Source organism: Sander vitreus, chromosome 1, assembly GCF_031162955.1.
Source record: "Sander vitreus isolate 19-12246 chromosome 1, sanVit1, whole genome shotgun sequence".
Taxonomy (NCBI): Eukaryota; Metazoa; Chordata; class Actinopteri; order Perciformes; family Percidae; genus Sander; species Sander vitreus.
The window spans coordinates 20,065,082-20,080,478 of NC_135855.1; the positions used below are offsets into that span (position 1 = coordinate 20,065,082).

Genomic DNA, 15,397 nt, shown 5'->3' on the forward strand with positions numbered 1-15,397 from the left:
GCTGGCATTTTTTAACTAACGATATCCACTCTGACTTGTGAGTTACCGATTAAAGCAAGTAGAACTGCTTTGTGTAAAAAAAAAATTGCTTTGCTTCTATTTTAGCAACATTTTGCTGGTGCACCACACCTTGAAAGTGCTGCATCTGGTTGAAAACCACATTTGCACTTTGAGATTTTGTTTACGTAAAGGGTGAAGACTAGGGATGGGCGATATAAACGATATGCAATATAAACAATAAAAAATTGGCCTACGATAGAGATTTTAATTATATAGCACTATTGCGATAATTCATGTTGATGCAATCTACCCAAGATTTTTAGAGCCACGAGCTGCAACCGGCTGCAACGCATCATCGTCATCTTGAGTAAACATGGCTGAAAGTGAAACGGAGGAGCTGGTGAAAAAGACCGGTGCAACATCCATTATTTGGACTTGGTTCGGATTTAAGCCGCTACAACGGACCTGTGGTCGAGCCGTACCATGGAGCCTTTCATCAGCCTGACCATTTACTATATAACGGACGATTAGAATCTTGGCAGGCAGTGTTTGCAGATGTCGTACTTTCCCACTGAACATAGGGCCGTATGTGTGTGTGTGTGTGTGTGTGTGTGTGTGTGTGTGTGTGCAGTGGTGTAGTCTAATGTATTTTAGCGGGTATACTGTACTGTAAAAATATATAGACCAGAATGGACATATTAAAGTGGGGCGTCTGGGTGTCCTCCCCCTGGGAAATTTTGAGCGTCAAAGACTTAATTTCCTTCATTTTCATACAGTTTAATGCACCGATTTACAGTGGAAATAGCTTTATTTAGCTTATGCAAAGGAAAACACAGATGGCAATTCAAAATATATTAAACATATAATGGAAAATATGTTGTTACGTGTCATTGCGCATTTTTAAGTGGGTATATGGAAATCCTGGAGCGTTCTTAGTGGGTATACTGCGTGTCTACGTATCACGTAGAACATACCACTGTGTGTGTGTGTGTGTGTGTGTGTGTATATACAAGTGTGCTCTGTCACGGTTTTTAACTTTTTACTGTCTATGGCATGGCACTACTGTAAAGAAACTTTTATACTTGAAACATTTTCTTTAGTTGATGTATCTGTAACGTTATGCTGTATAATTACAGTTTGGCACAATAAATGTTCTCAAAACTACATACTACGTTTCTTTCTCTTTAAAAAAAATAAAATACATTTAGCAGTTTCGCTTTCCTTAGGGTCTATGTAACCTGTTCTGAAATGGTTCTATTATAATTTATATATCGTGATATATATCGTTATCGCAAGAGGCTGCAATGTATATCGCAATATGGATTTTAGGCCATATCGCCCATCCCTAGTGAAGACTATCCAAATACTTTCCAGCCACAACTGTTGAAGGGAACCTGTGATACAGGCATTCTGTAGTGTTATCACCTCATATTATTCCATTAAGCGATATTTTTAATATAAAAATCGCAAAAGTGATGCTAGTTTTACTGATCCCACTGACTGAGAATCAACACCCCAGACTCCCGCACTGTGAGTTTTTCAACCGCTTTTAGTAAATGTTGGTACAATGTCCTGTATGGTGGATTTACAAACCCTCCCTTCAACCTGCCATATAAAAGTGTTGGCTTCCACTGTCAGCATGTAAACTGTAAGTAAGCAATTGTTTACTAATTGAGGTAATACAATAAAAGACTCATCATTCCACTTTGGAACATGTATTGTACTATAAATTACAATACATAAATAGATAAATAAAGAAACAACATTAAAAAAAAATAGTCAATTGGAATACCATTCTTGATTCTACAACCTGGACCATCATGCCTAATAACACCTTACCCCTATTTTCCACCAGGCGCGTTCCGGAGGTGCCACAACCCCCGCGAGCAATTGCGGCCATTTAAGTCAATGATTGATATTCCACCAGCCACGTCACGGCATGTCCCAGAAGCGTGCGTGAAGCGGCGATTTTTTTGACTGATATTGCGATATGATTCACGATATTGGAGGGAATGATCATTTTTGTATTATTATTCTCATTTTCATTGAAAATTATAAACTTTGAAAGACATTAAAATGATTATAGTGTGATTTTTGCAAGGATCTGTACCAAACAAATATTTTTTTCTTTAGTCTGTAGGATATGATTTGTAGGCCAGGACGTCTCTGCAGCACCACAATACTTCATTCAGAATGATTTCATACATATTTTGCCATTAACAAATTATTACGCCCCCCCCCCGCGATTTGGATATTGCACTAGTCCATATTGCGATTTCGATACAATTGCGATTAATTGTGCAGCCCTAGCTCTATCTCCGCTAAAGATATGCGCCAGGTCTATTTTCACTTGAGCTGCAGGGCTTTTGAACAGCCAGGCAGGAAGCGGAATAGTGAGACCATCCAATCAATTTACCAAAAGACACCCCCAGTTTAGTTTACTGTTATAGGAGTAAAAAAACTAGAACATATTTACATCTAAGAAGCTGAAATCTGAGAATTTGGATTCCCCCCCCCCATAACAAATGACTCAAACTGATAAATCGCTTATTAAATTAGTTGGCGATTAATTTAATAGTTGACAACTAATCGACACATTTTTGCAGCTCTAATGTTTATAATAAAAGAGTTTGACATGTAAAGAAACAACTACTTATATGTCTCAGCTTACACTCTGAATCCCACTTATGTACATGCTTACCTTTTAAACTCTGCTTGATTTTGGGAAGTGATCATGTTAGAAGCCCCAGGCACCCTGTTCTTCTCCTCATATTCTTTTAGTTTGTTCTTCAACTGTTGAATCTGTAAAAAAAGACCAAAAAAAAGAGAAAAAAAGACAAAAAAAGAAATACAGTAGCAGTTATTATGGCGACTGTTGAAATGAGAAATTTTAAGTCTCAGATAAATATATGGAGATTTTCTGGATTTAAGAAAAAATGAACATGGTAGTGTTAGTTTTCATTTTACCTCTTGCCGTTGCTTCTCGCATATCACTGCATACTGGCCAATGTGACTGTCCAGGCTTACAACATTGCTCTTCAGCTGATAGGTAAGTGTAGAGAGAAAAATGTAATGATTTAAAAGGAATTCTTGCTATTGCCGAAGAAACACATCAGTTATAGAACCATTAACAATGAAAAACAATACATTTAATACTAACCGAGGACTTAATCTCCTTGGCCCTGTTGGCATACTTCAGTGTGTTGTGGGTGTCATCATATGACTTGGATGATGGGCTAACATTGGCAATCATAACCGTCCTGCAGTTGCCCCCCAAGGAGTCTTTAAGTAGTCGCGTCAGCTTGCTGTCCCTGTATGGTATATGAGTCTTCTTACTCTGAAACAAATGAGAAAAGATAACATTCGCCAAAGAAATAAGACAATTTTTGACGTTTGGATTTACTTTAAGTGTACGCAAACAAGCAGCTCAGAAAATCTGAAATACTCGTGGTTTCTTTGAGTTTACTTAGAAAACGCATAAAATAAATGTTTGAAATGAACAAATACAGAATCAATACAGAATTCAATACCTCAGAGGTGACACGAAACAAAATTAAATAAAGAAAAAGTGCATTTTTTTTGTGGTATGCAGAAGAGCACAAATGTGAGGTGCGCCTTACTATGCATTCCTCATCTGGACAAGCTCCACAAGAGAACCGTCATATTACACTATTTGGTGGGGACCGATAAACTCTGGTAACACAATTCAGTATGGAGTGTTCATTTTAGAGTTAAAACAGGGAACGGCCATCCACAACACTGGTCTGAAGTCTTTCTGCAGCTGGTCTGTGAACACAGCTCAGGTTGGAATAATGGCATTAGATCGACTACAGCTGCTTAGGTGAGTCACAATCTTGTGGGTATTGGGATTGCAGAAAGTCACATTAAAGTTAAGTAACAATGGAGTGTAAAATGATCTCTTTTGGGGTTAGCAGCTGTGCACTTCTTACTGGAAAAATGACTAACCCTACATCTGGATTGAAAGACCTTAGTTTTCAGGTCCAGGGAGTTTCAGGATAGCCGTGCTAATTTGGAAAATCTCCTTTTAATAAGAGCAGGCATTCCAACGTATTCTTTTAGCAAAGTCAGTACCTAAAAATAAACTCAAATGTTTTGACTCCATTAGTCTGGTCAATCAAGGGGACTCTATCAAACTGCTGTAATGCTCTTTGCTCTTTATTTTTTATTCATATATCCTTTATTTTTAACTTAATACATACTGTGTAAATATACTTATATTGTTTGTACCTGTACTCATATTGTTTAATATTCAATCTAAAGAATGTGTGACGTGCACCAACAACACCAAAACAAATTCCTTGTGTTAAAAAAAACGTACTAGGCAATAAAACCCTTTCTGATTCTGAAACGTTCAGTGTAAAATGACCCCCTGCGATTTCAGCCAGGTGTCCATCAACACTTTCAGTATACATTCAGTATGACAATGGAAACGCAAAAATAACTGTTCTAATGTGTAACAAACTGAATCGGACCGAACTGGACTGTTTAGTGGAAACGCGCCATGGGAATGGAGGGATTGTCAAGCGAATTTTAAGCAAACCTTTGAAATGTCGCAAAAAGAAATGCAACTTAGGCGTTTCCATCAACTGGTTTGGAGCGAATAAACTAGGCTACAGCATAGTTTCAACGCTATAGTTGGCACTATAATGGAGAGGTCTTTAGGAATCTGGGTCAGCAAGTTTTAATTTTCCTTTCATGCGAGTTAGTAATGGCTATGTTCCTACTGTCCGGAGGCAAAGATACGCTATTGAATTATCCAGGAAGACATCGACAGCAGAAACAGCTGATCAGTCATGTGAGTTTAGTTAAATGTTTGGTACGTCAGAACTTATTTGGCAAAGGCGTTTCTATATCCCATTTAGCTTATCAGCTCTTTTTCAACTTTTTAACATTGCTGCAAGGAACCTAACGTCTAAAGGTAGTTACACACCAACCAGACGGCCGACCGTCGGCAGAAAAGGCAGTCGGACTGATCAGTCGGATCCCCGAGGTCCAAAAAATGCCTCAGAACACACCGAAGAGACGCCGACTTGAGCATACGCTTTGCGCGTGCGCGAAACGTAATACGTCTCCATAGCAGCAAGCGGCGCTGCTCTGTATTGTTTCCATTACCAGTCTGATTGTTTCCCAAAAAATTTAAACCGGCAGCTGATTGGACGAACGCGTCACGTGGTTCTCTTTTCTCCGGAAATTAACAGCCAGACTGTCATGGCGGCTTGTTCAGAATACGATCTCATATTGTACTGAAATAGTTCACCGAAACGTGTTTCTGAAAACATTTTAAGAGAGAAATAGGCCATGCAGTTGCTGAATCTGTCTTCATTTCAGATCGATAAAGGTTAGTTTAAAAGATTTTTGTTTTTTTGAGAGGCTCATCCACTCGCCATTTCCGGGTGAGTCCCGACTGCCCTGTCTCCGACTGAACATGTCGGATCGGCCAAAATGAAGGCCGACGGCTCCTCGAACGGACGACGGCATGGAACACACCAAACAGACTCGAGTCACCGACCTCGCCAGACGGTCCGACGGCCGATAATCATCTGTGTGTCAGCGCCCTTAAAATGCTGACAACCACATAGAGCTGCCTGGGCAATATATTGATAGACTATCTACTACTAGATATCGTCTTAGATTTTGGATATCGTAATATGGCACGAAAGTGTTGTCTTTTCCTGGTTTTAAATGCTGCATTACAGTAAAGTGATGTCATTTTCTGAACTTACCAGACTGTTGTAACTGTTTTATTATTTGCCTTTACCAATTTAGTCATTATATCCACATTACTGATGATTATTTATGAAAAATCTCATTGTGTAAATATTTTGTGAAAGCACCAATAGTCAACCCTACAATATCATTGCGGTATCGATATCGAGGTATTTGGTCAAAAATATTGTTTGATTTTCTCCATATCGCCCAGCCCTACACACACACACACACACAAATATTTTCAAAAAGCTTAGCTTTCTCTGAATGCACCATTAAGCAAGACTGGCACAATCAAATCCGTCCACTCTGGACAACATTTTCAGAAAGCCCCTTTTTGGTGGGTGAGAAACACTGGCCTTGTGTGCATGGAAGGCCAAAATGGAGAAAAAGGATGCTGCGTCAAATGTATTCGCAATGGTTTGGACATCGCCTAAGGCAAACAACTTACAACAAAAACCTCTGTGCGGCATAGCATTAGGATGACATACTGAACAGCCCAAACAGAAGTAGCAGACATTCTCCTTCACTCAAACGAATGGCATGTCAGCCCAGACACAAGTGGGGACATTCTTTCCTGTAAACAATGGCCGCAACATGAATTCCTTGTCTGCCAACAGTAAACACTGCAGCACCAATAACCATGGGGATAGGGTGGGGAAGGAGTGGGGACTTGTGGTGGGCGTTGTAGGTTGAGTAGATCAAAATATGAGTCCATGACCTCAACAGGGCAGGGTATAATACTAACTCGACAGTTTTAATGCAAGAATAAAGTAACCCGTTGAAGAAGGATCACATTTCAACATGGCCGAGGTACATTTGCACAGCATTTCCTAAATGCATGTGGCCCGCTTGTGTTCCTTGAGACTGGTGTGTAAAATGAGAAGACTGCTTGACAGGTTAATGTATGCAACTGGAATGAAATAATACTCAGTTGACTCTCCACTTCCCGGGCTCTCCGTTTCGGAGGCTAGTGCTAAACTTCATATACCTATAGCCATTATAATCTTAAGAACGTGACGCAAAATTTCCATATGCACTATATGATTTGTTGACCAAATACAAGCATAAAAACTATTCTAAATACAAAACATAATTAAAAAAAACTCTGCACATTCACTATATTTGTACACTGCCTGCAATGAACTGTCTGGACAAATCTACATGGAATACATTTTAAAAATGTGTTGTGAATGTGTGTGAATTTTTTGTCATATTGTCTGTAAACATGACATTAACATCTGTAGTTGGTGATAGAGTGAATACCTAGTAATACCACATCCAAACGACCGTATTTTCCGGACTATAAGTCGCTCCAGAGTATAAGTCGCATCAGTCAAAAAATGCGTCATGAAGAGGAAAAAAACATATAGAAGTCGCACTGGACTATAAGTCGCATTTATTTAGAAATTTATTTCACAAAATCCAAGACCAAGAACAGACATTTAATCTGGAAAGGCAAGTTATTAAACTACACAATAGCACACAGAACAAGGAGCTGAATACGGTAGGTGTCCGGTATGTTAACGTAACATAACTGCACTGTTGACGAGCCTCTCCCAGCAGCACGTTGTTCAAGCACCCATCTGTGGACTCCTTCCTCCAGCTCTGGCCATCTGGATTTCAGCGCGCGACTAGCTTTCTTTGTTTTCTTCATTGCAGTAAGACTAACCTTTTCGCCAGTCCCTCACAAGTTTCTCACTCACTCCAAACTTTCGTTCTGCTGCTCGATTACCGTTTTCGGCTGCGTATTTTACTACCTGCAGTTTCTTTTCTTTCTCAGTTGTCTTTAGGAGCAGCATATAGTTGTCACAAGCCTAGAGCGCCTCTCGCGGCTGTAGATGGTAATGTTTTCAGCATGAAATAACATATAAAAACATGTTAAATTATATATATTTTGATATATAAGTCGCACCTGACTATAAATCGCAGGACCAGCCAAAGTATGAAAAAAAGTGCGAGTTATAGTCCGGAAAATACGGTATACAATATATCAATACAGATTACTCAGAACCTAAAATCCCACTATATCTAAATTATCCACAAACGGACTGTATCTTGTGTTTTGCTCTTTGCCATTTTCTTTTGAAGTCGGTTTACTTGTTAATTTGTTTAATGTTTTTATTACTTTTATTGGTTTAAACTGTTGAATCTTGCTTGATTTTACCTTATTTAGCCATGTAACATTATTTCAAAAGTTTCTAAATAACTCATTATTCTAACTTTTTCTAAAGGCAGTGAATCACAACACAGTAGTAAATTATTTGTTACCAAGCTAACCAAACACTTTGTTCAGTTTCTACAGTCTGACAGATGCTGCTGTGCGCAGCTGTCTTCGCTAACCAAGAGGTGTCTTCGGTGCATTCTGAGTTATGTGAGTGAGAAAACAACACCAAGCACACAACACAGTTTGAATGTTTACTCTTTTGAGAACAGATCACTAATCTTAACTTCCAGCTGTCACTGAGACATCTGACAGACTGCTCCCAGCAAAACCAAAAATGTGAAACACTGTTAAATATTTGAAAGAAGACCACATTTACCAGTTTCTCTTTTTCCCTGATTTCTGTACTACTAGAAAGAGTCCACAAGAAAATCAAAGTATTTCAAGGAATGAGTGGGCATTCTGGTACTGGGGCATAATGATCTTCAAAAATGTCAAACAGTGTTTGCAACATAGATTGGTCCTGTAAAATGTTGCCATACATCCCATGACTATTTTATGACCAGAACGTTCATTACAATTACATGGATATGATCACCATTCACAACAATATGAATAAATACTACTCTGGATAATTTTGTATGTATTTTTTCAAACCTTTGTGTGTTATCTATAGTAAATGTAGGGTATGAGTTTACCTTTGGGTCAGCAAGAGCATTGATAACATTTCCTAGGGCAAGGAGTGAGCGATTGATGTTAGCACCTTCCCGCAAACGTGCCCCTTTGGCGTTTGTGGCGCTGGCTCTCTCTGAGCCTGCCAGATCAATCAGGCTCATTTTGGCGACACAGACATTAGGATTGAGGCTGGCGATTTTGTCCTGCTGTCTTAAAAATATCTGAAAAAAAAGAATACACAACTTTCAATTTAAGAGTATCAAGAAGCAAATGGTAATGCATTGTTAGATGTTCATAGTAAAACAAGATACTTCAAATACTTATTATCTTAGTAACTGAAGACATTAGTAACTGCCCACTTGAAATTAAGGTGTGAGAACAGTTTGCTGTTAAGCTTTTGTATTTCGCATTTCTTCTTTTGTGAATTATTGTCTTTTTATGTTCTTATGTTATGACATCATGCTAGAGCCTATGTATGTCTTGGAATTTCTGGAACACTGGTTTGAAATACCTGAAATACAGCATGGGACCGGGAAGAGGTGGCATTCATGTCAGTGGGGTGCTGTGTCCTATTGCGATTGCCAGAATCCAAAGCCTCAAGAATGTGCTCTGCAGATTTGGGCTGTAAAGCAAAAAGAAAAGACAATGTCAAAGATTGTGTGTGACCCATTAAAAGGCCCCATTTGGAACCATCACAGTGTATTTGCAAACCACAGCAACAGAACAGTGAGGATGCTCAACATTATATTGTTTGTATACGTTGCCTAGTTTTATAGAATAATAACAATATATGGACAGTATTGTTAATAAAAGTAATAGCTTTATTTGTTGTTATTTGCTTTTTCTCAGTTACAAAGTTTAAGTTTCATTCAAAATGTTTTCTTCCACCCTACCTCCACTTATTAAGAGAGAGGAAGCTGCTAGAGAAAAAAAAAGTCCCCGAATTTTACCATTTACACTTGTCATAGTTAGAGGCGACTGTTTTGAGGGCTCTCTCTCATCTTCACACTATCTTTTAGTAATGCCTATAACCCGGACGTACATTTTTAAATATCAGTGGCTGCAGGGGAGCCCAATTTTTGTTATCTACTCTTGTATAACATCTCCAGACTTGGTAAATATCATTTTCTAATTAAAAAGCATTACATTACATTGCATTACATACATACATTATGACTGAGGGAAACCTAAATTAGGCTGTAATAAATTGATATTACAATGACAACAGTATTTACCTTTAATAGGCTCTATGATGCATGTTGCTACTAACCTGATGAAGTGTGAGGCCCTGAACAACCACTCCTTTAGAGCTGTCTTCTCTGACTGCAAGGGGGCCTGCATTAGCCAACAAGTCTCTGATCTGTTCATTGTAAACCTGTAAACAAAAAAAACCAAATATAACTGCAAATAGCTGCAAATCCATCAAAAAGATGTATGAATAGGTTAAGGCTCTGTAAGGGATAAGAGTCAAAATCTGAGAACCACTTGGACACAAAAGATTAACATGCCCTGAACAAATGGATGAACATGAACAAAACAAAGAGAAAAACAATAAAGATTCAAATATTCACCTCAAGATATGAGAATGCAACAGCAAACTCTTTCTCCTCCTTGGCATCATCCATGCGTTTGAACAGCTCTGTCATGGTGCGGTACATGACCCCAGGGTCATTTTGCGAGCCTAGCATAGTATGTGTCTTGCCGGCTCCAGTAGCACCGTACGCGAACACTGCAATTGAAATGATATATATAATAAATAAAATAACAATGCTTATCGCAACAGATACAACATCATACTACTTTGGATAAAGAAAAACTACAAACTGTAATGTGAAAAATGGAAGCATCAAACATGTTATATTTCAAAACGCTGTGCTTATTGTGAAAAGACTGGCGTAGGTGCCTAATAAAAAATTAGGATGTTATAATCAGCCTATATTTGAAAGTGGGCCTACAGTATGTAATACTATCACAACACCAAATGAAAAGCTTTAAACTCACATAACTGAACCAAATACAATTCTTGACATAGTGCAGTTCAATTGTGACAAGCTAGGTGGTAAATGTTAGCATTCTGTGTTCCACTTCACACTCAGTTGCCAGTTTATCAGGTATGCCTAGCTCAAACTAATTCAGTGTAATACACAAGTTCTGCAATACATTCTACCATCATAAATGGTTGTGATGTTCAGTTTTTGTTGAAACTGTTTTAGAGAGGTGTATGATCATTTTGGAGGCTGCAGTTGTGCTGTAGAATTGTATTGCGGTTTACTGACAGGTGTTTCTATTATTGTATCCACCTCACTTATATCTTAATGTTTTATATATATATATATATATATATATATATATATATATATATATATATATATATATATATATATATATATATATATATATATATATATATATATATATTCTTAATTTATTGATTAGTTGTTTTGTCCATAAAATGTCAGAAAATGGTGAAAAATGTTGATTGGTGTTTCCTAAAGCCCAGGATGACGTCCTCAGATGTCTTGGTTATTCAGTTTACGGTCATAGAGTAAAGAAACCAGAAAATAGTCACATCTAAGAAGCTGGAATTTAGAGAATTTCTAACTTTAATGGTTGACAACTAATCAATTGATGTTTGCAGCTCTATCAATGAGTTTAGGCTGACAGAAACACCTCTCTGCATAATGCAATACAGTCCAACAGCACCACATCTACATCGACTACATAGGTGTACCTAATAAATTGTCAACTAAGTAAATATTGTTCAGCAGGATGAATATTGTCAGCTGATCCAGGCATCTTTCAATGGATCAAAGATGACTCTCTAAAGCCAAGTTTGTTTCAGGCCCTGTTTACAGCGGGTACACTAGCTGTCGAAATTTCCCATTTGTGCTGATTTAAAACACTAGCACTGCACAGCGTTGTGAGCTAGTGACCAGAGAGTGAACCCTGGAGCAGACAAAGTAAATTAACAGCAGCCAGAAGTTTCAATTAATGATACGGCAGCATGAGTCAGCGAGCCATCTTGAGAAAGAATTATTAATTAAAAAAACGGCTCTAAAGTGGTGCTGGTGTGGCTCATAACTGCATTTGAACTACAGTATTTGGTCATGCTCGGGTTAAAGAGAGAGTCAAAAATCCCAAAAGTTTACTACAACAGGAGATTAGCTCATTGTCCCTGTCAAGTCCCACTATAACCCTTTGGGGCTATGAATACATAGCCCCAAAGAGTTATAGTGGGACTTTATTTACTGATTACTTTGGCCTTCCTCACAATACTTTTGTGTATATTTTGCATCCCTTCTAATCCATAGAGGAAGGTGAGCTGTATTATGAAACAGTATTATTTATTAGATAAACCGCCTTTGGTTCTGATAACAGCACGAGTCTAGGCACCCTCAGCTGTGGCTGACTTAAGGCGGATTTATGGTTATACGCAGGCTCTACGCAGAGCCTATGTACGCCTACATGAGTGGCCTATGCCGTTGTGAGGATTTATACTTGTACGTGTGTGTGCTGCATCGTTTTAGCGTATCTCTTTAACTGTACGTACACACTGCCGCCGACTTTAGCTTCTAAAGTTATCGGAAGTCACTCATTTTCAATGGAAGCTGGCTTCTCTCAGCTGCAAGGAGTTGCATTTAGAGCAACCAGAGCGTCAATCAGAAAGTTGAAAGTAGGTCAAGCACAAGCACAAGCTGGTGCTAGGCTAGCTCAAGTCAACAGTATCTGCTAGCCTGCCATTAAAAACTTACCCACTCCACAGTACACCAAAGGGAAATAAATTATAACGCCAGACTATCGATGTAAAGGTCTGTGTTGATAAAATAATGTTAGAAATAAAACTACCCTTGCATCTCAATGATCGCATTACATTTTGAGGGACTAGTTTTTCAGCAGCAGTGGAATTTTACTTTGCTCCGGTTAGTAGTACTGCGCCGAAAAGTAAACGGAGAAGCGCACTCCAGTCGGGAAACCTAGCTAGTAGTAGCTTAGTACATTGGTATTGAAGCATTGGATTGGAAACTAAGGACTAGGCAACATGGTGATTCAGTGTGCATTTAGAAATTGTAAAAATAAACCAAACAGATGGGCACCACAAAGTTTCCACAAATTTCCATTGCGAGATCCAGAAAGGAGCCAACTGTGGCTTCTTGCTGCTGGCTTGGACATCAAGGCGGAGACTTTACTCAAGTGGCGAATGTGTAGTGATCATTTTAGAACAGACGACTTTAAAAACCCCGCAATCTAAAGGACCACAAGTCACTGACAACGAATGCGGTTCCATCCATCTTTCCAGATGCACCAACAGCTACTGATGAACAGGTAATAACTTGTGGTAGGCTACTCTAGCTATTAAAGCTAGCCCCTTTCATAGCGTTAGCCTAGCTGCTACTGATAGATTGAGACTGACAACGTTAGTGGAGATGACGTTACAGTTCAATGCATTGTGGAGAGTGACAACGTTAACTAACGGTATAGCTACACTCTTGGTAGATACCTGGCTGGGCTAACCGCTAACTTTAGGTAATTGCTGACAGAAAAGTCATGTAAGCTCGGACAGTTTACATGCAAATTGCAGCGGCAGGTAAATAAACTTGTGATTGTCATGGAAACTGGCTTTCTCAGTAGCCTAGGTAATATCACTCCGCTGCTGCTGTAGCCTATACTACCAACTACAGGGAACAAAGTATAACTATTGCAATGCGATGCAAGGGTAGTTTTATTCCTAACATTATTCTATCAACAGACATTTACATCGATAGTCTGGGGTTAGAATTTATTTGCCTCAGGTGTACTGTGGAGTGGGTAAGACGGTTTTTAGTGGCAGGCTAGCAGATACTGTTGACTTGCGCTAGCCTAGCACCAGCGAACTCTACAACTGGAAGGACTGGGTGAAAAGTGTTGAAAACTGTCTCCACTGATAAATAACACACTGGCTAACTTGGAAATGAGGTCCTATGTCCAAAATTCTGAACCACCCCTTTAACGTTACCTGCTGGTCACATCGTCTCTAAAACAGTCCATTCACAGTGAAGTCCTGCACGGATCAACAGCTGGCGGCTGCTCGCTCTGCCTGCATGCTGCTGCGGTTCAGCGGCTAACAAGCGAGCTAACTGCTAACAGACAACACTACGACCAACAAACAATACAAATTCTGTCATTATATATGTCATTTATAAAAGGTTTCTAGTGTCAATGTATTGGCCGTGCAGTGGCTGCTTGTGCTTTTTCTTCAATCATGTGTTGAACATGATCGAACATGCTGCCACAGCGTCAAAAAGCTTCCCCGTTCTTTTTGACAAGCGTCCTTGACAGGGCGGCAAGAGCTTCTTTGCAGCTCAAGTCGGTAGCAGTGTGTACGTACAGTAAGGGAATAGCAGAGCCGTCGGTATGTGTGTATGTGTGGGGAGTATGTGGTAGAGCGAGTGTGACAGGGATTAGCTTCAGAATAAGTACAGACTGCAGTGGTGGCGACGGAGAAACAAAGGGTCTCCTGTGCTTTCTGACTACAATCGGCAAGCTGGCAACCTCTCTACACTGTATTATTATAACCAACTGCTGCTGTGTCTGAGGCTGTGAGTTTGACTATAGCCATAGTTTTGACTGTTGTTGATTGTGGCTATAGCCATGGCTGTGTTTTAGTATGATTATGGCTGTCACACATTAGTTTTTAAGGGCTGTAACACTGACTACACGCAGGGGTTGCTTTCGTGCAGTGAACCGACATGGTTGTGCTGGCTGAGCATTGTAGTAAAGCTACTGTATTCTTGAGGTTCTTGCAAGTTCAAATCCTGTGTGGCTGAACAATGATTTTTTGGCTAATGTTAAACAGTAAAGAGTAATCACAATACAGCTGCCATAGCCATTACAGTATCCGTACAACCATCGATACAACCACAGATGCAGCCATAGTCTGAGCAATAACTATGTCCACAGCTATGGAGGTTCAGTTGTTTCTTTTTGCCATTTGAGGATGCCAATATGTTAACACAAAGCTTGTACATATGCATTTGTTACCTGTGCAGTTAAATCCATTCATCAAACCGTCCAACACTCCTTTAGTGGTGCTCTCAAAGATGTCAACTTGAGTAGAGTTCTCACCGAAGACATGGTCAAATACAAACTTAAGGTCTTTGTTAGCCCTCTTGTTGATGTTTCTTCTTTGTACTCTTTGTGACCCAAAACATGATATGTCCTCTTCCTTTGGGTCAAATATGAGCATGTGGTTATCAACAACCTGGACCACATTTCTGTTTTCAAGTTTCTCACTGTCGCTGGTTGGCCTCACCCGAACAACCACTTTAACGTGGCTGCACACGTCACTTGCCATTGTGGTCCCTCTGCTGTGACCCTGAGCAAGTGTTGCTGCAAAACAAAAAACAAAGGGTTAACTACATTTTCTACATTGCAAACACCAGTGTAATTATACATTTTAAGATCAATAAATCACACAAATTGAGAAAGAAACGTGGACAGAAGGCCATGAAACTTATCCTCAGCTTATCCTTGATGGCTTAATAATTGATATGTTTGCTAATCAGAGTGGATAAAATTTTTCACATAACCAGGTATGCAAAACTTGGATGGTACAGGTGGTATAGAGCGTGATTTCAACATTTATGCCAATACAGGGCAACATTACATTACTATGGTTAAATGATGGATGTTTCAAAATGGTGGTCATTTTGGAGGTTGTTGTTTATAGTGCTGTGGAATTGCATTGCTTTGTAACTAACTGTGAAGTAAAACAATTTCTATCTAACATGATCTAATATTTAGCCCGTCCTCATTGATATAAATAGGGTTCGCACATAATAAAATATCTGTTGT

The 15,397-nt window shown here is 39.2% G+C and overlaps 1 protein-coding gene across 2 annotated transcripts in view; it reads right to left on the reverse strand.

Annotated features, from left to right (window-relative positions):
* Positions 1-15,397, reverse strand: part of kif18a (kinesin family member 18A) — a 39,562-nt gene that overhangs the window by 23,258 nt on the left and 907 nt on the right. For both annotated transcript variants that reach the window (XM_078247341.1, XM_078247335.1), the window contains exons 2-9: positions 14,585-14,932; positions 10,138-10,295; positions 9,837-9,941; positions 9,078-9,188; positions 8,590-8,787; positions 3,161-3,337; positions 2,968-3,042; positions 2,702-2,802 (exon numbers count right to left, since the gene is read on the reverse strand). In XM_078247341.1, coding sequence (XP_078103467.1) covers positions 2,702-2,802; positions 2,968-3,042; positions 3,161-3,337; positions 8,590-8,787; positions 9,078-9,188; positions 9,837-9,941; positions 10,138-10,295; positions 14,585-14,897 — 1,238 coding nt within the window. In that variant the 5' untranslated portion in view covers positions 14,898-14,932. The remainder of the gene's footprint in view (positions 1-2,701; positions 2,803-2,967; positions 3,043-3,160; positions 3,338-8,589; positions 8,788-9,077; positions 9,189-9,836; positions 9,942-10,137; positions 10,296-14,584; positions 14,933-15,397) is intronic.